This window comes from Balearica regulorum, chromosome 24 (assembly GCF_011004875.1).
Source record: "Balearica regulorum gibbericeps isolate bBalReg1 chromosome 24, bBalReg1.pri, whole genome shotgun sequence".
Lineage (NCBI taxonomy): Eukaryota > Metazoa > Chordata > Aves > Gruiformes > Gruidae > Balearica > Balearica regulorum.
Window position 1 is genome coordinate 2003913 of NC_046207.1, and position 24799 is coordinate 2028711.

Sequence of the window (24799 nt, forward strand, 5' to 3'; positions counted from 1 at the left end):
TGTGTCCCCCCAGGATGGTCCCTCCTGTGGGTGCTGGTGGCCCACACGGGGCTGAGTGTCCCTCTCCCACACCCACCACACTGTACCCCCCCCTCCATCCCCCACCTGCAATAACCAGGACTTTATTGGGGCTTTTTGCTACCAAAAATTGGTCCGTTATCCCCAGGTAGGGAACGTGGCCTTGTAGCGTCCCCCGAAATCGGGGCAATCCAGGAGGGTGCCCTTGTTCCTGCTGCTTCTGGGGGGGGACCACAGACCCCACAGCACCCACCCACTGGTGACGGTCCAGGATCAACCCGATTCCCCAAGTGCTGTGGGTGCCGGCACCCCGGGTTCAGCACCCTGCCACGGGACGCCTGGCCCCATCCGGAGCTGGGTCCCAGGACCAGTTAGGGACTAAGGACCAGCTGGGGGGGGCTCGGTACGGGCTGGGGGGCTTCAGTCCCAGCTGGGGGGCTCTGGCAGTGGCTGGGGGTCCCGGCACTGCCTGGGGGCTTGGTACCAGTCGGAAGCCCCAGAACTGCCTGGAGGGGCCTGGTGCTGGGTGGGCACCCTGGAACTGGCTGGGGACCAGTTAGGGACTGGGGAGCAGGCAGGGACTCAGTCCCAGCTGGGGGGCTGGGACCAGCCTGGGGGCGGGGGGGGGGCTCGGTACGGGCTGGGGGGCTCCAATTCCAGCTGGGGGCCCAGTACTGGGGGGGGCAGTACTGGTGTGGTGGGGTCCTGGTACTGGTGGGTGGGGGTGCTGTACTGGTGGGGGGGGGTCTGGTGCTGGTTGGGAAGCCCGGTACTGGTGGGGGGGTGTCCCATACTGGCTGGGGGTCCCAGTACTGGGGGGGGGTGTGTCTGGTGCTGGCTGCAGCACCCCTGTCCCAGATGGGGGTCCGGTACCGGGAGGGGGCTCCAGTCCCAGCTGGGGGCCCCGGCAGGGGCGGGCGGGCTCCAGTACCGGCACGGGATACGGTACCGGGGGGTGCTCCGGGGCGGGGGGGGGGAGGATCCCGGTGGGTGGTACCGGCCAGGGGGGTCCCGCACCGGCCCGGCCCCGGCGCTGCCGGTGCTGCAATGGCGGGGGGGTGCCAGCGGCGCTGCGGCAGCCGGGACGAAGCGGGGGGGGGGGGGCGGGATGGGGGGCGGCGGGGCCGGGGCGGGCCGGGGCCGGGCCGGGGCGGGGCGGGGCGGGCGCTGCCGGTGCCGCTGCCGGCGCCGGTGCCGGTGGCGGCGGACGGTGGTGGCGGGGGGGGGGGGAGGGAGGGAGGGGGCGCGAGGGGCGGCGGGCCCGGTGCCGTGCGCGCGTGCAGGGGGCGGGGGCGGCGCTCCCGGCCCGGCGGCCGCTCCCTGCCCGGCCCGGGGCGGAGGGACGGGCGGGACGGGCAGGACGGTCCCCGGCTCCGCGGGCCCGGCGCGGCCGCGCTCGGATTATGAGGGAGCCATGAGCCCGCTGCGGGGCTGGCTGCTGGCCGCGCTCCTCTCGCTCACCCCGCGGGCAGGTAGGTCCCGGCCCCGGCCCCGCTCCCGGCCCCGCTCCGCTCCCGGTCCCGGTCCCGGCCCCGCCGCTGCCGCCGCTGCGGCTTTTTCGCTGCATCGACACATTTTTCCGCAGCGCCGCCCCGCAGCGCCCCGGGAGGGGCCGGGCCCGCGCCCCCCCCCCCCCCCCGCCCCCCACCTGCCGCCCCCGGCCCGGCCCGACCCCCCCCGTGCCCGGGGGTCCCCGCGGGAGGGGCCCCGTGCCAGCCCCCCGTGTCCTCCCGGGAGGTGTCCCCATTGCGGCCCCCCCGTCCCCCGGGTGTCCCCAGGAGATGTCCCTACCGCGGCCCTCCGTGTCCCCTTGGGATGTGTCCCCAGAGCCGCCCTCCGGTGTCCCCTCCGGAGGTGTCCCCCCTCCGGCCCTCCATGTCCCCTCGGTGTCCCCTTGGGAGGTGTCCCCATAGCAGCCTCCCGTCTCCCCTCGGGACGTGTCTCCATGCTGACCCCCCCACGTCCCCTGGGTGTCCCCTCGGGATGTGTCCCCATCCCGGCCCTCCCTGTCCCCTGGACGTCCCCTCCAGGATGCGCTGCTGTGCCCAACCCCCCCCCCCCCCCCGTGCGATGGCATTTCTGGGTCCCCCATGTCCCCTGGGTGCCCCCCCTCTGGGATGTGCCTCTTCACCAGCCACCCGTGTCCCCTGGGCGTCCCCCCAGAACGTGTCACTGTATCTGAGCCCCCTGAGCTTCCCGTCCCAGATGTGTCCCCATACTGGTCCCCCACGTCCCCTGGGCACCGCCAGCCCCTGCTTCCTGGGTGTCCCCTCCTGGGCACACCGCCATACCTGGGTGCCCCCCCCCCCATGTCCCCCAGCCATCCACCCTGGGACACGTCCCCATACCAACCCTCCACTCCCCTGGGTGTCCCCTCCAGCTCATGGGTGTCCCCTTTGGGGTGCAACGCCACGCTTGGGCCACCCCCAGAGCACATCCCCATCGCTCCTCGCCCCCAGCCCCCCTGTGCCCGCTCCCCCAGGCCGCCACCACCGGCTGCCCTCGCCCGCAGGTCCCGCCGCGCAGGCCGGCTCGCTGCAGCGGAGGCTCCCCCGGGCCGGATGGCAGGACGGGCGGGTGGTTTCCCAAATCACCCACCCCAGCAGGTTGGTGGGGCAGAGCTCAGGAGGAGAAGTCCAGAAGCATCAGCTGGACACCAGGGTCAGGAATGAGCCTGGAGGAGGAGGAGGCGGCCCTGTAAGTGAATCGCGACACCCCCCCCCCAGCCCCCCGCTCTTTCTGGGGTCCCCAGGTGGGTGGGCAGGTCCCCACGCGGCTGCCGTCACCGGCCCGGCCGCACCCCGGCACACGCGTGGCCATGGACATCCCGACCGGGAGCCTTCATCCCCCCCGGGACTGTGCCGCTGCCGTCCCCCCCAGCCGGGCACCAACGTGTGCCGCAAAATCCCATTAAATCTGGGTACCGGCGCTGCGCGCGGGCGTTAGGGGAGCTGAAATGGGAGCGGGCAGGCAGGCAGCAGGCAGGCAGCAGGCAGGCAGCAGGCAGGCAGCAGGCAGGGCTCCTGCAGAATGAATGGGCTCATGGCTCCGGCGCCGGGGAGGATGGATCCAGGCCACACGTGGGAGCAGCCCCACGCATCCCACCCGCTGCCGGCCCCGAGCCGCGGCCGTTGTCCCCTCCGGGTCTCGGTGCATCCACACTGGCCGGTGACCTTCACCCCGCAGCTGGCGGCTGGTTGCCCGGTGTTTCGGGGAGCTGGCACACGTGTCCCACCCGGCATGGGGGGGGGTGTTGATGCTTTCAAAGAGACGGTGGCGGCTGCGGAGGCCGGCAGCATCGATCCCCCCCATCCTCGCTGGATAAAAGGTGAAATAATGAGCTGCAGTTGCTGCAAAGGTGATTTAAACCCGGCGTTAAGTAAAACCGCCGGACGCCGGGAAATGCCGGGGGGTGGCCAGGCTGCTGCCGGTGCTGGCGGGATTTTAGGGAGGCGTTAAGCCAGGGCGTCGCGGGGGGGAAGGAGCGGCTGCGGATCCCGGGGGAGCCGGGGTTGGGTTCCCGCGGCAGCACCGGCAGAGCCCCGCTGAGCCTGACCCTGCGGACGCGGCCTTGTCCCGGGACGTCCCGTCCCCAGGGCGCTGCGCGGTGGCAAACGAGTCCTCGTCCCCGCGTCACCGTCCCGAGCTGCGCCGGGTCCCAGCAAGGGGTCGGGGCACCCCGGAAAGTTTTGGCTTTTCCTGGCCACCCTTTCCCCTGGTGCGAAGGCGGGGGGGGGACTCCCGAGGGACTCGCTGCCAGTGGTGGACCCTCACCCGTGCGGCGAGTTTACCGGGTCTCAGGCGGACGCCGCAGAGCGCGGCTCCCGCTGCCGCCGGCAGGAATTAGGTCAGGAGCGACGGGTGCCGCAGGGCGGGTGAAACGCCGGCTCGGCGCTGCTGCGGCCCAGCTGGGCCTGCGGGGGGGGGGGGGGGAGATGTTCCAGCAGCCCCCACCCAAACGTGGCTCCTGAGGAGGTGGGTGACTGGCTGCAGGTGCCCTTCCAGCACCACAGGAGTGACGATTTTGGGGCAAAACCCCAGCATTTTCCTTTATATTTAATGTTTGGGGGTTAAAAATAAAAGTGCACCTTTGAAGGCTGCATATTTGGGTTGGGTTTTTTTTTTTTAATTGTTATTTTAATTTTCTTTGGGAAAAGAAAATTTCCCAAGTGGGCACGGAGCGGGGGGGCTGACAGCTCCGGCTCCCTGCAGGGGCTGCACCTGGCGAGGGTGAGCTTCGTGGTGCGCGCCTTCGGCTCGGCCTTCACCCTCGACCTCCAGCTGAACCAGTGAGCGGCCCTGGGGGTCCTGGGGGCTGGGGGGCACCCGCCGTGGGGCTGGGGACACCCGCTGTGGGGCTGGGGACACCCACCGTGGGGCTGGGGACACCCGCCGTCGGGCTGCCGCTGCCCCCCCCCCCCCCATCAGGAGGGAGGGGGTGGAGGAGCCGGGGGTCCTTGGGGACGGGGTGGGTTGCGCGGCGCCGTCCCGGCTGTGGTATGGGGGGGCTGAGCTGGGGGGTGCGGGTGGGGGGGAGAGGGGCCTGTGGGTGCCAGCACCCCCCAAAGCGAGGGGGTCTCACACTGGGGTGATGCCACGTGCACGGTGGTGGGTGGGTGCACAATGAGGGTGCTGCTGGCAGGGCCGCGGCCGCTGCCGTCTCCCTCCTCCTCCTCTTCTTCCTCTTCCTCCCCACCACTGCGGCCTCTCACCCCCCGCCTGCTCCCGGCAGCCACCTCCTCGCCTCCCACTACGTGGAGCGGCACGTCGGCGCGGGCACCAACGGCAGCCACAGCACGGTAAGCTGCGTGCCGCGCCGCGCCATGCCGTACCATGCCATTCCATGCCGTGCCACACCATATCCCACCACGCCGTGCCATCCCGTGCCACGCTGTGCCGCGCCGTGCCATCCCGCGCCACGCTGTGCCGCACCACGCTGTGCCGTGCCGTGCCAACTTGGGGGTCATGGCGGCAGATTGCCAAGGCCAGCAGAAGGCCGGCAGTGGCCACCGGCAGTTCGGCATCTCCACTCAGGTGGCCTCAAGGGGCCCCCCCACCCCTGGGGTGCCCGGCTCACACAACAGGGTGCTGCCTCTGGGTGATGGGTGCTGATCTCCCTCCCACGGGTGCTGGCGTGACGGGTGATCCCCAGGGCGCTTTGGTACACGCTGCCAGCCTTGCGGCGGGTGCCTCCCCCGGGCGCCGTGGGTGCCAGGCAGCGAACCCCAGAGCCGCCAGCCGGAGGGTGGGGGTGCCGGCGAGGGGGGCAGCTGCCTGCGCAGCAGCGGGCAGGATGGGACCAGGGGCAGGGGTCGCGGGGCTCAGCCGCCTCTCGCCTCTGGCAGGGCGCGGGGGAGCACTGCTACTACCAGGGCCGGGTCCGGGGGCAGCCCCGCTCCTTCGCGGCTCTCTCCAGCTGCCAGGGCCTGCGGTGAGTACCCCGAGTGCCCCCCGCTGCCGGGCGGCCCGAAGGGGGGGGGGCAGGGAGGGCTGCGCCCCCAGCACCCTCCCACCCCCATCCGTCTTTGCAGCGGGGTCTTCTCGGACGGCCGAGCCACCTACTTGATCGAGCCCCAGGCGGGCGCCGAGCACGGGCAGGTGAGCGGTGGCGCTGGGACCCGCCGGGTGCCTGCCTCGGTTTCCCCAGCGCAGCCTTACGGGTCTGGCTGTGGTTTGGGAACGGTCTTGGGGACACGGGGACGTGGCAGCCCCCAGTCCACACCGTCAGGTCCAGGCGTGGCCGTGACACCCGTCTCTCCGTGTCAGGGCCTTCGACCGCACGTCGTCCAGCGCGTCCCCAGCTGCGCCCGGCCAGGTCAGCCTTCGTGTGGGGCTGGTGCTTGTCCCCGAGGACCGGTGGCCCCGGTGGCCCCGTGTCCTGCGCCCCGCCAGCTCCGTCCCTTCCCTCCAGGCTGCCTCTTCCCTGCGCTGAACCAGCACCTCGCAGGCGGGTTACCAAAGCTGCGGCGGCGGCGGCAGGTTAGTGGGGACAGTGGGGGACACGGGGCAGGGGACAAGGACGCTTGGCCCCAGTTGGCCTCCGGCTGCCGGCTCAGCCTCCCTGGGGTGGCTGCTCGCCCATGGCACGGCTCCGCCGCGGGTGCTGCCGGGCTGGTTCGTGGGTGCTGAGGACACGTTTGCAGGATGCCGCTCACAGGGATGCCCTGGGGACCCGCGGGCAGTACTGGGGCGGGGGGGGAATCCGTCCCCAGCCCACCCGGGTGTCTCCCCCACTCCCCGTGTCCCAAATGTCCCTCACGGGCAGCGGCGAAGGGGGCTCTGTGGGCGGACGCTGCCGCAGCCGGCTCAGCCGTGGGCTCCCGCCGGCAGGTACGCCGAGCCCAGCACACGGTGCACAGCGAGACCAAGTACATCGAGCTGGCGGTGGTGAACGACCACCAGCTGGTAAGTGCAGGGGGGGGGGTGGGGGGGTGAGAGCGTGTGTGCGCGCGCGTGCGCGTGCATCCGTCCGTCCGTCCCGGCCTAACCTGGCCCCTCGTGTCCCCCCAGTTCCTGCAGCTCCGCAAGTCCGTGGTTCTCACCAGCAACTTTGCCAAGTCTGTGGTCAACCTGGCCGACATGGTTGGTCCCTGGGGGGGGGGGTTGGTCCCCGGAGGGGGGTTTGTCCCTGGGGGGATCGTCCTCCAGAGGTTTGTCCCGCTGGGGGTTCGTCCTTGAGGGGACTGTCCCCAGCAGCTGGTGGGTTTGTCCCCAGGCAGTTTGTCCCTGGCCCGGCTGGATTTGTCCCTGGGGGCCTTGTCCCCGGCTCCTGGTGGGTTTGTCCCGGGGGGGTGTCTGTCCGCAGGGGTTGGTTCTCTGCACCGGGTGGGTTGGTTGGTCCCTTGAGGGTTTGTCCCCGGGGGGTTTGTCCCACTGGGGTTTATTCCCTGGCACCTGGGGGGTTTGTCCCACTGGTGGTTTGTCCCCAGAGGGTCGGTGCCCGGCACCTGATGGGTTTATCTCTGGGATCTTCCCTCCAGGGGTTTGTCCCCGGTAGCCGGTGGGTTTGTCCCGGGGACAGGTTTCATCCCCAGCACCGTCCCCTCGTCCCTGCAGATCTACAAGGAGCAGCTCAACACACGCATCGTGCTGGTGGCCATGGAGACGTGGGCCTCGGAGGACCGGATCCGGATGGGGGAAGATTCCCTGGAGACACTGAACGAGTTCGTGAAGTACCGGCGCGAGGGGCCGGCGGAGCAGAGCGACACCGTCCACCTCTTCTCGTGAGCGCCGCGGCCGTGTCACCTCCCCAGGGCCGGGAGCCGCCGTCCCTCGTCCCCACCGTCCTCTTCCTCGCAGGGGTCGGACGTTTCAGAGCAGCCGCAGCGGCACCGCCTTCGTGGGGGGCATCTGCTCGCCCACCCGTGCCGGGGGTGTCAACGAGGTGGGTGCGGCGAGACCCCTGTGAGAGCGGGCTGAGGATGGGGGGGGGGGGTCCCACCGGTGACTCCCCCGTCCCTCCTGCGCAGTACGGCAACGTGGCGGCCATGGCGGTGACGCTGGCGCAGACACTGGGGCAGAACGTGGGCATGATGTGGAACAAGCACCGCGTGGCGGCAGGTACCCGCCACCCCCCCCGGGAACAGGGTGGGGACACCGGGGAGGACACTGCGGTGCCACCAAGCCAGCGGGGGGGCAGCCAGCACCCCCCACCCCTCTCCTCTCCTCCCAGGGGACTGCCGGTGTCCGGACTCGTGGCTGGGCTGCATCATGGAGGATACGGGGTGGGTGCCCGCTCGGGGTGGCACCGCCGCCATCGCCCACGTGCCTCGTGTCACCGCTCCTGGCAGAGGCATCGCCGGGGCTCCTGCCCCATTTTGGGTGACCAGCCGTGCCCGGCGATGCCACCCGAGTGTGTATGGGGGGGGTGACAGTGACCCCCGCCCCGCAGGTACTACCTCCCGCGGAAGTTCTCCCGCTGCAGCATCGACGAGTACAACCAGTTCCTGCAGGACGGCGGCGGCAGCTGCCTCTTCAACAAACCCCTGAAGGTAACAGCCCCCCCCCGGGGTGGGCACCGCAGGCGGGGAGCGATGTCCCGGGGGCGGCTCCGAGGGTCCCGAGGGACTCGCGGTCTCCCCCAGCCCCTGCCATGTCCCAGGTAATGGCGCCGGCGTTGAACTCGGTGTCCCCAGCGAGGGACAGAGCCGGGCCCTCGCGCTTGACAGCAAAAAGCAGGCGGTTCGGGGGTCCTGCCGTTCCCCTGGGCACACGATGCCCTTTTCGGGGTGGCTCGCGGCAGCACCCGGCTCAGGGCCCCCCCAGCATCTCTTACTCCCCCCATCCTCTTGGTGCCGGCAGCTCCTGGACCCTCCAGAGTGCGGCAACGGCTTCGTGGAGGCAGGAGAGGAGTGCGACTGCGGCTCGCTGGCGGTGAGCGGGGACCGGCCTCTGCTCACCACGGCCGTGCCGGGGGGGGCTGTTGGCATTGCCGGGGGGGGCTGTTGGCATTGCTGGGGGGCTGACGCGTCGTGCCGGTCCCTGTCCCGGCAGGAGTGCGCAAAGAGCGGGGGCAACTGCTGCAAGAAGTGCACGCTGACCCACGACGCCATGTGCAGCGACGGGCTCTGCTGCAAAGGCTGCAAGGTGCGGGGCCGGGGCGGGGGGACACGCTGATCCGGCATCCCGCGGGGCCGGATCCTGCGAGGTGCCGGGGTTCCTGTGCCGCGGGCTCCTGACCTCGCGGCTTCGTGCCCCGGGTGCAGTATGAACCGCGCGGCGTGTCCTGCCGGGAAGCCGTGAACGAGTGTGACATCCCCGAGAGCTGCACCGGGGACTCCAGCCAGGTGAGCCAGGCTGGGGGGGATACGGGGAGGGGGACGACACTGCGGGGCCCCGTGGCATCACCCATCCTCTTCTCCGTGTGTCCCCAGTGTCCCCCCAACCTCCACAAGCTGGACGGCTACTTCTGCGAAAACGAGCAGGTGAGTCTGGCCCGGCGCGGTGGGACGCGGCCGTGGGGCTCGGGCACGTCCCGTGGGGTTGGACACATCCCTTGGGCTCCCCCACGTCCCCGTGGGCTCCAGCATCCTCGTGCTTGGCCACGCCAACAGCTGCAGCCACGGCCGAGCCACGCCGACGCACACGGGTGTGGGGTTTTGGGGTGAGCTGGCTCCCGCAGTAGCCGGGGTGCCCGGGGTGCGCGAGCCCTCCCCGATTGTCACCCCCACCCTGCGCACAGGGCTGTGGTCCCCACGCGCCTGCCCTCGGTGTGTGGCCGTGCACCCCGTATCCCACAAGTTTTCCCGTGCGTGCGCCCGCAGCCACGGGCCGTGCGAGCCTCCCTCGTCCACGTGCGTCTGCAGCCAAGGGCCGTGCAAACCTTCCACGCGTGCGTGGGGCCCCGTGCCCCGAACGCTCTCCCGTGGCTGGGCGCACATGTGGCCCCCCCGGGCCACATGAACCTCCCCCCGCCCGTGCAGCCGGGGCGGTGGTCCCGGTGCTGAGCACATGCTGGGGGGGGGGGACGACACAGTGTCCTTGCACCACCTCCGTGGCCACGCACGCGCGTGTGCAAGCCCCTCTCCAGCCCCGTGACCCCTCTCTCTGCTCCCCAGGGACGATGCTACGGCGGGCGCTGCAAAACCAGAGACCGGCAGTGCAACGCGCTGTGGGGCCGCGGTGCGTGCCGGCCCCGGGACGGCTTTGCCGGGGCAAAGGGGAGGGACTGGGGGGGACAGGGGGTGACGGGGGGTGACACCCGTTTTCTCCCAGGCTCGGCTGAGCGCTTCTGCTACGAGAAGCTCAACGTGGAGGGGACCGAGAGGGGCAACTGTGGGCGCGAGGGCCTGGGCTGGCTGCAGTGCAACAAGCAGTGAGTGAGCCCCGTCCCCCCCGTGTCCCCTCCCGGGGGGCCACCCACCCACGCGGGTGATGCCACCGGCACCTTGCAGGGACGTCCTCTGCGGCTTCCTCCTCTGCGCCAACATCTCGGGGGCGCCCCGGCTGGGCGAGCTCAGCGGTGAGATCGCCACCACCACCTTCTTCCACCAAAACCGCTACGTGGACTGCAGGTGGGCACCACCGCCATGGGGACGGGGCCGTCCCCGCATGGGGGGGTGGGGGGGGGGTCTCGGTGTTACCCGCTCTCGCCGTCCTGGCGCAGGGGAGGCCACGTGCAGCTGGTGGACGGCTCGGACCTGAGCTACGTGGAGGACGGGACGCCGTGCGGCCCTGGCATGCTGTGTCTCGACCGTAAATGCCTTCCAGCCACCGCCTTTAACTTCAGCTCCTGCCCCGGCAGCTGGGACGGGAAGATCTGCTTCGACCACGGGGTGAGGGACACGGCGGGGGACAAATGGCACCCGGGGTGGGTGTCATGGCAGTGGGGGGGGTGACGCCGTCCCCTCGCAGGTTTGCAGCAACGAGGGCAAGTGCATCTGTCGGGCCGAGTGGACGGGGAAGGACTGCAGCGTCTACGACCCCATCCCCGAGCCGAAGCCGACAGGGGAGACTGAGCGATACAAGGGTCCGTGCGCCCCACGGGGGCTCCCCGTGTCCCTGCTGCCCCCGGTCCCCACGGGCTGGGGCATCTCGCTTTGTCCCCAGCCACTCCAAGGGGGTCCCTGTCACCCCCTCCCCGGTGCTACTGGGCATGGCTGGGTCTTGGCCGCTGGGGCTGCCCCGGGGTTGTGTCCCTGTGTCCTCGCCACTGATGAGTGTCCCTGTCCCCTCCCCCTTGTCCCCTCTGTCACAGGTCCCAGTGGCACCAACATCATCATCGGCTCCATCGCGGGGGCCGTGCTGGTGGCTGCCATCGTCCTAGGGGGGACAGGCTGGGGATTTAAGTAAGCAGCCGCTGCGTGGCTCGTCCCCTCCCGCTGCTGCCACTGGCCACGTACCCCCCACGCACCGTCACTGCGCCAGGGCCGGGCCCCTGCCCTCCTGGGGACACCCTGGGCACCCTCGGTGGGGGGCACCCTCTGTGGGCCCCCCCCCCCAAGTCAATCATCACCTGCGGTGTGGTCCCCCTGTCCCCGCCTCGTCCCCTGTCCCCATGGCATTGGGGGGCCGCTGGCACCCTGACCCCTTGTTCAGTCCTGGCATGGGGTGTGGGGGGGGGGGGCTGTGTGGGTGCCCCCATGTGCGTGCTCCTGCCTGGCCCTGGGACACGTCCGCTGCCGCTGGGACCAGGGACACTGCGGGGGGGACACGCACTGGGGAGGAACAGTGGGGACACTGGGGGTGGCACTAACACTCCTCTCTTCTCCCCCCGCCGCCCCCCAAGGAACATCCGCCGAGGAAGGTACGACCCGGCGCAGCAGGGAGTGTAACCACCCCCCCCATCGTCTCCTCCTCGTCACCGTCACTGTCACCGTCACCGTCCGGCAGCCTGACGGCGTGGGAGCCCCCCGGGCCGGGCCCGTCTGTCCGTGTCGCTGTGTGTCCGGCCGTGCTGTCTCCATCTCTGTGCCCCCCGCAGCTGAAAAGAGATGGTGGTTGGGGGGGGCCTGGCAGCAGCTTCCCCCCCCGCCCCTTCTGGCTCTTTTCGGCTCAGTGTCCCCCCCATGTGTCCCCCCCATGTCACAGCCCCACACTAAACACACCCCACTTCTGTGTTGCAGGTCTGGGGGGGCCTGAGCGGGGCCGCCCCGCTCCCCCCCCCCCCCCCCGCCTCATTAACAGCAATTAAACGGGGTGCTGCTGCCGAGAGTCCAGCGGGGGGGGCGGGGGGCACCCAGGCCCGCCCCCCCTCGACCCCACCGCACCACCATGAATGTACGGACCCCCCCGGCCCCCGCCGCGGGACTGGCGGCACTCCTGGCACCAGGATGAATGTACCTGGGGGGGCGAGCGGGGCCCTCCCCAGCCCCCCTCTGCCCCCCCCCCCAGCATCTCCCAGCTCTGGGGCCTGGCCCCCCCCCCCCCCAAATGGCAGGCCAGTGCACCCCAGGATAAGCCCAGTGTACCCCAGTGCCAGGGCTGGGGTGGGGTCCCTGGGGGGCCAGGTCTGCACCCCCAGATGTGTCACCCCCCCCCCCCCCAAAAGCAGCTCAGCAGCCCTCAGTGTGGGGCAACTCCACCCAACACCCCCCCCCGCCCCGGGGACACTGTGGTACCCAGCAGTGGGGACTGGCACCCATGGGTGCCAGGCTCGCTCTAGGGCAGGGGCTGCCCCCCCACCTTGCTCAGGCAGGTGAACCCCAAACTGGTGGCACTGGGGCTGGCGGGGGGGGCAGGTGACAGCAGGGCCCACCCAGGGGGCTGGGGTACAGGGCGAGCCGTGGGTCAGTGGCACTTGGTGGGTGGCACGTGTGTGCCCCCCCCCCCCAGCTCCACAGCAGGGTGCTGGGTCCCCCCCCGGGTGGGATGTGTCACCCTGCACAGGGTGACTCCGTAGGGCCACCCAACCCACGGCACCACTGAGCACCGGGGGCCACATTGGTCCCTTCAACCACTGGTGACACTCAGCGTCAGGGTGGGGGACACCCCGGTGACACGCAGTGGGGGGGCAATACGGGACACCCTGTCCCGGGGTGGGGGGGGGGGGGTGGGGGGTGGGTGTCCCCTCCATGTCCTCCCTCACCCAGTGTCCCTGCCCTCCGCCAGGCCCTGCTGCCATGGGGGGGGGGGGGGGGGGTGGGGTGTGTGTGTGTGACCAAGGGTGTCCCCAAGCTTTGCCATGGCCAAAGCACACGGTGGCACCCGGTGTGGTGTGACAGTTCAGCTGGGTGCCCGCAGCACCCATGGGTGCCTTGGCTGCAGGGGCATCAGACAGAGCCCCGCCGTGTCAGAGTGTCAGGAGGTGACAGCAGGACGGGGAGCTGCACGTCCCCAGGCTGGGCTTCGGTGGTGGCTCCTCACGTGACGTATCAGTGACGGGCTGGGGGACACAGGGACCTGGGGCCACCACGGGCACGGGGGGGCTGGAGCACATTTCCCCCCCCCCAATTGCTGTCACCACAGTGTCACCACAGCTGTCACGGCCACAGTGCCAGGGTGGTCCCGCAGCGACGGGCCGCCCGTTTCAGAGCAAGAAGCCACCATTGTCACTGGGTTTGGGGACATTAATATATATATATATATAAAAATATTGGGTTTTTTTTCTTAATGATTTTAACGCTGTAAGGTCAAACGGTGCCGCCGGTGCCGCCGCGGACACACCAGGGAGGGCCTGTGGCCGGGATGGGGGGGTGCACACCCCGTGCTTCCAGAGCTGAGAGAGCAAAACCGCCCCCCCCCCCCCCCCAAGGCTGAGCCACCGGGCCCGGCCCGCGGCAGGGGACAAGCACACCGGGGCAGCGGCAACCCCCCCGCCCCGCCAACTCACCGCCCGCTGCACCGCCATCCCGCACCGCCTCGCTCCGCGCTATCGCCTGCAGCCAGGATGGGGCCCCGGGTCCTGGGGTGGGGGCTTCGCCGTGCCCCCCCCCCCGCCCCGAACGCCCGCGCCTCGTCTTGCGCTCCTGCTTTGCACGCGCTGGGGAGCCGCCATCGCTGCTGCCGGAGCCGCCGCGTGCTCCTGGCTCGGCCCTGGCTCCGGCCCCTGGGAAGGCTCCTGTAATGTCGCAGAATTTATTTACAATAAAGATTTGGAAAACGATGATGGGTCTGCTTTTCACCGGCGCTGGGGGGGGGTGGGAAATACAGCACCAGGGAGGCACAAGGGCCCCAGATGCCATCTGTGAGGACGCTCCTGCCCTTGGTCCCCTCCACCACATCCCACCCACGTCCTCCCCCCACCCCCCACTCCGCCCTGGCACGTCCCCAGGGGTTGGGACTGTCCCAACCTTCATGTCTGAGCTGGAGGGGAGGGGGGGTCCATCATACGGAGACGACGGCACACGGTGAGTGCCACCAAGCTCCGTCCCTCCAAGCTTTTGCCCAGCCGGGGACCCTGTCCCATCGCGGGGCCACGCGGCTGCTCCCCGTCCCGCCGCAGAGACGCTCCGTCCTGTGCCTGTCCCAGCACGAGGACACGGCTCCATCCCGGTCACACCACGTGCACCAGTCGCAGCTGCAGCGTGGGGAGCCGTCCCTCGCACATCTCTGGGACGCAAGAGCTGTTCACCGTCCCCTTACAGGGACGCCCGTCAGGTTCCCGTCCCCTCCCAGGGACACCCTCAGGCTGCAGGGCCCCGTGAAACCAGGCAGACGGGGACACGGAGATGGGTCCCCAGCTCCCAGAGGGACCCACAGGGATGAGGCATCCTCCCTCCCACGGGCCCGGCCAGGGCTGGTGTGGCAAAGCTCAGCACCGGCAGACTGACGGCACAGCCGGACTGACGGCACAGCCGGACTGTTTGGCACAGCCGGACTGACGGCACAGCCGGACTGATGGCACAGCCGGACTGATGGCACAGCCGGACTGTTTGGCACAGCCGGACTGACGGCACAGCCAGACTGATGGCACAGCCGGACTGATGGCACAGCCGGACTGTTTGGCACAGCCGGACTGCTCGGCACATCGGCCACGAGAGGGCTCCCCCAGTCCGGTCCACGCACGCTGGGACTGGACGGCGCAGGAGACACTCTGATGTCCCCGAGATGCTCTGGGGCCACACGTGTCCCTGCGGTCCCCAGCCCCGAGCTGGGACGATGGAGCCTGAGGACAAAGGCACAGGCTGAGGAGGGGGCTGCAGCACGTGTCCCCTGTTTGGGGTCCTTTCACAATGGGGGACCCCAGACGAGCGTTGCTGCCAGCCCCCTCGGCCTGGCGTCACCGGCACCCCCTGCCCACAGGGGGTCCCTGCCCTGGGGCCCCCGTTCTCTGCCAGCCAGGGATGCGGGGCCGGGTGCGGGGTGTCACACATTGCCACAACCCACCCGAGGGGGCCGAGGCCCCACCCGTGGGGCTGGAGGTGCCCTTCACCCCGCGGAGCCCTGGAGGGACCCACTCTGGTGTCCCCCCACGTGGCGTGGCACGAAAACACCCCTGGATTCAGCACCTTGCGGGGAGGTGCTGAGCACCGGGGCCTGCACACACCACCCAGGGTGCTGGGGCGGGTGAGGATGGGCGCTGCCGGCGCTGCCCCACTCGTAGTGCTGGGGTGCCTGGGAGCACCTCGGGGTGCTGCCTCCCTCGGGGGGAGACCCTGGCCTCTCTCCTGGTGTCGGAAGGGTGAAGCCCATCTTATTAAAGCAATCAGCGTCATCCGCTCGCTCTGTCCCCCGCAGCTACAGCCTCGCAGGAAGCGGCGCGGGGTGGGGAAGATGCTGAGGAGCCTCCAGCCACGGTGGGGAGCACAGGGCAAGCACCCGGCCGAGCTGGAGGGAGGGGGGGTCCATGCCAGCGGCCACCCTCCATCTTCGCTGCCTCCTCAGCCGCAGCGTCCTCCCCGGCCAGGGCAAGGCTGGGAGCAAACCGCGCCGATCCTCCCAGCGACGCCGTGAGCCCGTCACAGCCGAGACGTCTTTGTACCCCTTAAGGGTTTTAGTCACAGATTTGCTACCAGCCCCGACTGAAATACATCTCGGCAAGGAGCTATTTTGGGCTGGTGTCTAGATACCAGCATGATGAGTGAGCCAGAAATATTCCAGATGCACGGACTGCTTCTGAAGCTGCAGTTATTCAGGGCCTTCAGGGGCAGGAGGGCAAAAAACATGATGTGAAGTCGACCCAGCTCCGGTCTGCAGCCCCGCAGGGTCGTGTAGCACCTTCCCCGCTCGCTGGGGGTGGGGTCCCGCTCACCGGCACCGCTGTGTGTGCCGGGGGGACCCCGAGGACGCTGCGGCGGGCTTGGACGTGCCCGGCACAAGGGAGCTGCTCCCCAGGACCACCCAAACTACGGGAGGCAGCAGGGCGCCCAGGGGCACTCGATGCCCCAGGCTGCCGCTCCTCTCCATCACAAACTTCTCCGGCTCCTTCCACTGCATCCCCCAGCTCCTCTGCCTCGAGGAGGAGCTGCCCCAAAACACACAGCACAGGCTGGCTGGATGCCGCAGCGTTCCTGCCTGTCCTCAAGCTCCTTCTACTCCCAACTCACCGGTTTTATATGAGACCAGTCCTCACACTCGGCTCTGACCCACACGCCTCATCCACCACCGCCAGATTTTAACAGCACTTGCTAAAGGTTCACCACATCGCCCAAGGGACAAGCCACGGTCTCCCATTTCCATGCCGAGCTGCTCCTCCGATGAAGGGTGCGAGGTTGGCATCAGCTTTTCGGTTCCTCCGAGGTCACTCTCCCCCTAATCCCGGTGCGACATGTCCCCCCGCAATACAACATACCTGAAATGACCTGCGGGGAGCAACGGCTCGGGCAGGCCTGGGGGATGCGTCCGCCTGGGCAAGCTGTTGCTTACAAGGATAAAAGCAAAGCCTTATCTGCCCCTCTTTTTGCCAAAAACAGCAACGAGCCTCTAAGGGTGGATCCTGCCAATCTCAAAAACCTGCAATGTCCAAAAAAAAAAAAAAAAAGAGAAGAAAAAAAAAGTAAATCCCTCGTTATTAGTAAAACCAAAGAAATAAGAAAGCAACTCTTCCACAGCCACCTGAGTCTGTGCCATTACATAATGGAAAACCCTTGAACCTAAAATATCTCTGCTCCTTTGGTTGCCGAAGCTGATGATTGACCATCTGGCTGCAATTTTTCAGCTATAATCTAATGAGGCAGACCTTCCTTTTAGGGTGCACACAAGGAAGAAAATCCTCAAGGACCGCTCAGGAACGTGGTCATTGCAGAGGCCGCAGCATGGGGGGCCGCAACGTGAGCGGCAGCTTGCGTGAGCAGCGGGAGGTTACGATTTTTCAGCTCTCGTGCTCATAAGAAAGCCGAGATGTTTCGATCAGCTTTTGAGAGCAGAGGGAGATGTCAGATGGTCAGGAGGAAACGCTGCCATGTGAAGTGAAACGGGGAAATGTCGTCCTGAAGGGAGTTTTCTTTGGGGGATAAATCACAGGTGAGAGAAAGTAACACCCCAAATATGGGCTTCACAACGCAGCTGAAAAAAAACCAACTCACATCCTCATTTTCCACGCAAATAAATGAAGAACCCGAACTGAACTCCAACCACAAACCAGGACACGCGTTTTCCAGCTGGGAAACCCTCCGAAGGCTGACACAATGGCACGGCACAGCAGCTGTCCGTCTGTCCCTTCCCTGTTTGAACCACTCCGGTCACGCACCCACACCCTCGAGCAACAGGCGCTTTCTACTCCAGTGATGATGCTGGAAGACAGCATGACTTCTTTCGGCTGTGTCACCCTCTGTTCCCGGTGGGAAAGTGAGGTCTGGAGAGGGAGAGAGAAGAGGAGAGAGAGGATGGGAAGCGCAGAGCCCACGCTGGCTCTCCCCCAGAGTCCCCCGGCACACAGCGTGGCCTGTGATGGAGCGGGACCAAAGAAAGTCCTTGCTGCGCCTCTCTGAGTCGAGGCTCTTATTTGGTACACGGAGATTTTAGGGGAATTCACCTTTTTGTCACCATGGAGAAACTCTGCAGGCAAACAGGTGAGAAACGGTCCAAAAGCAGATCCCAGCTCTGTCTTGCCCGCTGTGGGAATTTTACTATTATTTAGGCTCCAGCTGCAAACAAGAAACAAATCAGCGCACAGCAAAGAGACAGCGCAGGGGAAAGCGGCGAGCGTCTCCGAGCAGCCTCGGCTCCGCGCATCTTACACAACGCTGTCAGCCCAAATGGCACTCCAGCGCGCTGATCAGAAACCAGGCGCTCCGGGGGGGGAAGGGGAGCGTCAGCGTTTCCAGCCGCCGAGGGTTTGCCAAGCACAACGCATCTGCAGCCGAGGCGACCCGAGGTTCGGGTGGGCCGGGAGGAGCTGGGCAGGCTGAGCTGAAATGGGTTAGACCCAACAGTCACGGGAATTTTGGCAAATGCTTGTCGCAGCTTTGCGAACACAACAGGTCGTGGTGACCGCGCTCCCCTCGCAGGCTTCCTCCCACTACGGAGCTCATTTGGGGTAACAAACACACACAGTGCTACGTGGTCCTTGAAGGATTTTGCCTGGAAAAGCTGGGCATCGTTCTGCTTTTAGGTAAACATCAAATCCGAAACCTTCTGCTGACCAATTTGAGACACCACTGACCCAATTTATAATGGCAACGAGGGACATTTAACACATGACTAAGGACATGAGCAAAAAACCAGACTTTCAAGCCTGCACAGAAACCAGACGCATGTCAAAAATCACTTCTAAAAATTCTTTGAGGGTTAACGAGTCTGGGTGGAGGGAGCTCCCACGGGCAGCTGCCCTGGTCCCAACACGGGCGCAGGAAGGCTGCTTCAGTGTCTCCCCTCCGTGCACCGCAACAGCACTGAACGCTCAAAGTCAGGGGGAAAAGGAAAAAGAAAAGAGGAGCTGAGCCCCCCAAGGGCAACTTGGCAATCAGAGCGACACGTGAGAGCAGCCCGTGGCACCGGAGCCAACAGCCGAAGCCCAGAGGTGAACAGGACGGAGCCGCTCGTGCCCAGGGGTGCTGCCGGGCACAGACACAGGCGGGGGCGACGGGGCAGGTTGTGTGTCAGAGCGCGGCCGCATCGGGAACTGCTCGCCTGCAAGAGGCCCACGGGCTGGAGGCACAGCAGCCCCGGCCGACGATGGGAAGGGAAGGACTTTTGCTAGCCCAGAAGACGGCCAGTGGCCTGAAAACGTGATTGAAGGCTTTGGTGCGCTTTAACTTGGGCTGCGCAGCCGCCAGCTCCAGGGGGAGGGTGAGAAGAGCCCGGGGGAAGTGGGGGAAACCCAATTCCTTGAGTCTGTTATGACTAGACTGTACAAAAAGATTTCCAAACGCCCTTTAAGAAGCAATCTCCTGCTGGCCAGGATGCTGACTGCACTGCCTTGTAGGTCTTTTCCAGCTCAAAGACTGTGTCATTCCAGGCGTGGGCTAGCCTTGCCCGCTGCTTTTTACTAGCAGTCCCCCGAACGCTTGAGTTCACATTTCTGCCGCTGGTAAGCTTTAACCCACAAGCAGCCGAGGCAGAGACAGGCGTGACTCAAAAACGACAGCTGATTGCTTCTGGGATTGCGCGTGCAAGATAGGTGCAGCCTGTTTTACAGCTCAGCAGTTCAAATCCAGGTCAGCAGAATTTAATTGAGAATCCCCAGTGGGCCCATTTCACCTTGTCAGCGCAGTCAGAGCGGAGAGAGATGCCAGCCGCTGAGCTCGCCCTTCCGCAGGCACCGGCCGTCACCCGCCTCTGAGCAGGATGCAGCACACCGGGACGGACCCGCATCTCGCTGACCCCCACCTGTAATTGCAAGCACGACGTTAAGCCCTCGTTAGATTATGTTAAACTGCAGGAGCTAGGGATCAGAGACTGTTGAGTTAAATTGGCATCTGACAAAGAAAAGGCTCCATTTCCCTGTTTTTCTGAGCTTTTCCTCTTCCTAGTCCCTCTTAAGAATGTAAATTCGTAACTACAAAACAGCAATTTATTAAATTAGCTCTGAAGTCTCTCAAGATCTCAGCTCTCCTCTCCGGGATGTCTGCAGTACCGTGGCACTCCGGGTCAGAGCGGTTTATGTAACTGCTCCTTACCCCTGCTCTGGCTACCGCTGTTTTTCTGGGATCATCTTTCTTAACAAGGATCTTCTCTTTCCTTACTGGACATCAAAATATGCATGAAAATAAGGAATGCAGAAAATCCTAGCACTGCAGAGGATCTTAACTTACTTTTTTGTTTAAAAACCACAACTGGGTCATTACATAACACTGCTGCTCCAACCAGCTAGTCGGCAAGAAAAGGCAATAGGTGATAAGAAACCAGATTTCGGAGCCACCAATTAAACCAGAATTTCATTTCCCAGCCCCGTGGCATATTGCTGAGCTCGTCCCCTCCAGTGACAGTCCAGCAACAATGACCTACCCTCCCTCCCCCAGTATATAGTGGAGAAATACTCGCGGACAGTGCGATCTAACAGACATGCTGGTGAAGGAAAACTTCGGGGCAGCTTGAGTTTTCTTGGAAATACCACATTCTGGGTGAACCACAGCGTAAAGCTTTCCCACCTGCCCTCCGTCTAGCTACACACTTCTACCATTTAAGGCAAGGTGGGTATTTTTATACGTGCAGAGCACCGTGGTCCCCAGTTTGCCCTACAGCACCTAGGTGCTATCGCCATGCATGCAGCAGCAAGGACTTCCCTCAGACGGGAGTGCCAGACACTGCACAACATCAAACCGTGCCGGGTGGATCATACTCACGCTCTGTGCGGAGGCAAAACATCTATCGGTACCTCGCTCCCTGCATTTCATTTAATAAACTCATTTTCTATTTAAGACAACTGCATCTCTTTGCTTAATTCAAAAGTGAAGGCTCCTGGCCGTGCGTCCTCCGTCACGCCAACCCCTGGCAGGCTGCAGGTGCTGCTACGTGATCTGGCAGCTGCCTGGCCACACAACCAAAGTCCTCACTAATATGAATTCTTACCTGGTTTAGTATGAATTCTTACCTGTTTTCAACAGAAGCGCCATCTTTTTACGGGACTGGAAATGTCCCGAACTGCCCTTTAATTTGCTTGAAGTCAGCCAGCACCTGCAGGAGGGCTGAAGAGAGGTTAATAAACGGGGCAAGGCTGCAGACATTTCCACGCTGAAAAGCAGTTTTGCTCCAGGAGAGGGAATACTGCGCACCCAGGTCATGCCAGGTCCGCAGCGCAATTTACCTTCAGTGGATTTACAAAACGCCTCCCAGTTCCATGCTGCCCGCAAATTCCATTAGTACAGCTGATATTTGGGGGAGAAAAAAAAAAATCCATGAAAATATCAAAATATCAAAAATTTAGAGCAAGATATCACAATATCGTGGTCTAAAGACCAAGAGCACCGTTCCTTCTGCCCTCCAGACTGGCGATTCCCGATTCTCACTCCCATCACCAGCGGCACTGCTCTTGTGCCCCTTATCTGGTTTGGGAGAACAACCCATCTCACCTGGCCAAACAACTCCTTACCGGCACCGGTCCAAGGCAGCGACCGATGCCCAGAACCTTTACATTTAGCATTTTTCCTCTCTGAATCATGTAACTCATCACAAAATGTACCAGATCAATCCAGCCCTAATTTTCAGAGATCCTCGCTGCACATTTCCACGTCTCTTTCCACCTCATTTTAAGAGGCTTCTGTTGCTATGTGCAAGGTTATCTATTTTCTCACGAAGAATATGAAAAATATACTCCCAGGGAACCCACGTGTTAATCTCTCACGCTGAGCGCGTTCCAGCTACAAGCCCATAGAAATTCCGCGTGCAGCTGATGTAATCAAACTGACTTTTCAACAGCTCCCTCAAAGACCTTTTGAAACGTTAACAAGTTTATTACCAAATATGGTTGACTGCTCAGCCACATTTTCGGATTTCTGCTTTACATGTTAGGTAACAGGCTCTGTCTGGGCTGGAGGGTCACTCTCAGCGCAGCAGCAATCAGCTCGTTCCAAAGGGCTGGACTTCTTACGGACGCTATGGAGTTTATAAAACATCCAACATACCTGCAAACAGGCCACCAGCCTTAATTAGTGCTGGACACAACTAATGAAACATGGTGCTTTGCTGAGCAGGCTCCAGGAAAATTGATTCCTGTCCTGGTGCTCCTCATCCTTCTCCGGGCAGGTGCTCCGGAGGAAGCTGACTGGAGCAGCAGGTTCAGGGGTTTCTCTTCCTTCCATTAAAAACCACAGACAATCTGCAAACTTCTCTTTTTACCTTCATATTTTCACAGCATTTTTCACCAGCGCACACCAGTGGGACTTACTATGGGCTCTGGTGTAATTCCAATTAATGCAAACACGCAAAGGAGCGCTACAATGCGTTAAGTCTTAATTTTTTTGTATAACATCAGAATATATGCAGCAATGAATCGCTCAATATTGTAATACCAGCTACAGGGGGAAAAAAAAAGAAATATTGCTATCAGCAATATAAAGCGAGAGAGGAATTTTGTCTCAGAGCTTGGAGCGATCACATTTAAATTCAGGTGTCAAGGGTCAAATCTCCTCACCTTCTTCCCTGCAAAAAAGTCAGGGGGAATAACAGCCAAAGGCAATGAGGTTGCTCCAAAACTACTGATACACACACAGACACCGACCCCTGCTAACATCAATGTGTTACCAAAACCATTTTCCATACAGAACGGGCTTTTAAAAAAGTGTGCTGATAGTGGATTTACAGGTGATTTCAAGTTTATGGAAAAAGATATAAAAAGCCTGACAAACATTCATAAATGGGAATATTGATTTTCTAGGGATAAGAAATAAGAGGGGGAAAAAATAAAGGTCACAGTATGGCTTTAAATAAGGGCAAGGTGAAAGCTGAGAAGTTGGCACGATGATTTCCATTACTCACCCCAAAGCTAAACTGTATCACCACTTGCCTGCTGACTTCAGACATTTCATTCATCACCAGAGGTTGGGATCGTAACTTCCACCTGAATACCGAGACAAACCTCCTGGCCCAGCGCGTTCCAGGCGATGCGCAGGTCTGCGTCGCTTCAAACCAGAGGACCTGGCCCCACGCCTGCGCTCGGGCTCAGCCACACGTGGCCGTCTCTAAAGAGAAAGCGGATTCGCGGCTCCAGCTCTTCTGCTCGGCCAGACTTTGTTTCCACACAGAGGAAATCCAGGCGATGAGGCGGCAGAAGTCACAGACCTGAACAAGGGGCACGGGTGAAAACTCCCGGGGTTTAATGCTGCATTTGGACACAGCGCAGGGGCCTCAGTTCTGCTCCCAGGGAAGCTGCCGGCTCGGGTCCACAAATGGGCGACACGTCCTTTGCCAAAGAATAACCAGAACATCCTATTCAATGAAAAAATAAAAGGGAGGAGGACAGCAAAATCTGAACTGTATAGAAACTGTTCCGTAGCACCGATGAGCACTGATCAGATGCCTTTAAATCCCCCTTCCAAGGCATTTTTCCCCAGCTATCAACACAGAATTTACACAACAATGATAATGTCACGCTGTAGAATACAAAATGTCATTTTCCAAGCAACGATGAAGTGATATTTGAAGTCTCCTCTGATACAGAGAAAATGAATGGCAAGCCCCGAAGGAGCAGGAGCCCCCGAGCTCCTTTCCATGCTGCTGTAGAAAGGTGCATTACGTCTGGTTACATCCTTAACGGCAAATCGTAATTTAACTTGCATAAATGGATCGGTCTTTCAGGAACTGCCTCACGGTAACTGCACAATGTGCAAAGCACCGCACGTCCGATTCACAGGAATCAGGCACACAGCAAACACCCCGAGAGCAACGCAGCACCTCAATAAACAGCCCCTCTCAAAAGTAACCTCGTACCTGACAAGTTAGCGCCCGCAATCAAGAATTCTTGAATTATTAAGAAATCAAGCCACAAGAATGGCGTAGTTGCTACAAGATTGTAGCTAAACGACAGGCAGGAACACTTAATGCTAACAATATTAAACCCCTAGCCTATGCTTCAACAGGAAAATCACTCTGCGGAGAGGATCTAATTTGCAATACCTGGTAGGAAATAAGTCGCATTATCCTCGCTTTACAGCAGAGGAAACCAAGGTGGCACTGTCGGCTGGCCTGCCCAGCGACACAAAGGATTAGCAGGGATGGCGTCTAGGCGCGTGGTGCTGTCGGAGAGGTCCTCAAGCACCCGAGGCATCCACGCGGGGCTGGCAGATGCGACACGGACCCCTGGGAGACGCGTCCTCTCGGAGCGGCAGCTGGAAGCCAGGCGAAACACCCAGGGTCATCGCCGACAGCACCGCGCGTCTGCAGGGAGCGACCGCACCGAGCCTGGGGTGACTGCGCACGATCCCAGCTTTGACTTCGGGGTTTTCTTCTCCTGGCTTGAGCATGAGATCAAACACAGCCATCACATGACGGCTTCTGTCAGACGATTTCCCGAGAAACATATCGCAAGCGAAGAGCTCTGCAACCGTACCCTTCTTTTTCAGCTACGGTTAAATGCCCGAAGCATTTCAGAATTTCTTGCTGCAAATTCCTTGTTAAATGAAGGCTCCCGCACTTTAAAACACTTAAGCACACGCTTAGCTGGATGCCTGTAGCTGGCTGCACTGACTCATACAGAGATAATCACGTGCCTGAAGATAACGGCGAGGTTAAGTGTCCTTCTGGCGCAGCAGAGGGGACGCAGCAGGAGCCCAGGCCCGCCGCACCTCCTCAGTTACCCGTGCACTTGAACCCCTGCCGCGCAGCTCAAGCCGGTGTTACCGGGCACAGCGCTGGCGACTGCGTCCGGGCTGCTCCCCGCTCCACGCGCGTTTCCCGGTCTGTGGAGACGCTCAGGTAACCTGGGAGTTGAAAAAGACACACAACGATCACTGCTGGATCCTGCCTCGGTCACTGTCACCAATTTGTGCCGCTACGGCCCTCGCTGGGGACACGACGTGCTCTGTGAGCAGAGGCAGCACCGTCCTTGTCTCTAGGGCTGCTTTTTTCTTTAACTCTGAACAACTAGCTTTTTATTCCAAGCCCACGCCATCGAATCCATCTCACTTCTAGCTTTCTCGCAGCTGCGTGACACGGCAAACCACTTAATGCCTCCTCAGACATCCAATTCTGAGGCCAAATCTGCAGCGAGGGGAGAGCATGGGACACTTACAAAAGCCATCTTTTGTGACGGCAAAACAGACGGGCATTCAGCTGCAATTTTTAAAAGGAGCTGGGCAGCCAGCTCCCGTATGCTCCTTCGAAAATCACAGCTAAATTAGGCCAGCGAATGCTGCACAGTTCACTGGACAATATCAGCATGCTCATTCATATGCATAAATGCAGATTTTCATGTTTTGGTAAGTGGGACCCTTCTCGAGGTCTGACTTGCAAAGTTTATAGATTTTTCTCTTTTGAATGCGATCGTTCTTGTCACTGAAGAGCAATTCACATGCAGAAAGGCATA

The 24799-nt window shown here is 63.2% G+C and overlaps 1 protein-coding gene and 1 long non-coding RNA gene across 5 annotated transcripts; one reads left to right on the plus strand and one right to left on the minus strand.

Moving 5' to 3' along the window:
- The first annotated feature begins 1270 nt into the window (after positions 1–1270).
- ADAM11 (ADAM metallopeptidase domain 11) lies at positions 1271–11955 on the plus strand. 3 transcript variants are annotated; one of them, XM_075775273.1, is made up of 26 exons: positions 1273–1490; positions 2531–2715; positions 4231–4307; positions 4751–4817; positions 5364–5449; positions 5550–5616; positions 5785–5833; positions 5930–5997; positions 6349–6423; positions 6529–6600; positions 7075–7241; positions 7318–7402; positions 7488–7578; positions 7691–7742; positions 7910–8009; positions 8320–8391; positions 8512–8604; positions 8724–8804; positions 8892–8942; positions 9576–9639; positions 9733–9832; positions 9912–10031; positions 10124–10292; positions 10372–10486; positions 10715–10805; positions 11246–11423. In XM_075775273.1, the coding sequence occupies exons 1-26, from the start codon at positions 1433–1435 to the stop codon at positions 11289–11291; spliced, it is 2301 nt and encodes a 766-aa protein (XP_075631388.1). In that variant the 5' UTR covers positions 1273–1432; the 3' UTR covers positions 11292–11423. The 3 variants fall into 3 exon arrangements, with proteins under 3 accessions (XP_075631386.1, XP_075631388.1, XP_075631387.1); XM_075775272.1 differs by having other exon boundaries at positions 5785–5997; XM_075775271.1 differs by lacking the exon at positions 10715–10805 and having other exon boundaries at positions 1271–1490; positions 5785–5997; positions 11246–11955.
- A 1271-nt stretch (positions 11956–13226) lies between these two features.
- Positions 13227–24797, minus strand: LOC142605097 (uncharacterized). Of its 2 annotated transcripts, XR_012838862.1 has the most exons (8): positions 23392–24797; positions 22255–22704; positions 20585–20645; positions 20372–20465; positions 17372–19167; positions 16923–17191; positions 16186–16350; positions 13227–13513 (listed from the first exon to the last, which is right to left on the minus strand). It is a non-coding gene; the product is annotated as an uncharacterized LOC142605097 (long non-coding RNA). The 2 variants fall into 2 exon arrangements; XR_012838861.1 differs by having other exon boundaries at positions 16186–17191.
- Positions 24798–24799: the final 2 nt, after the last annotated feature.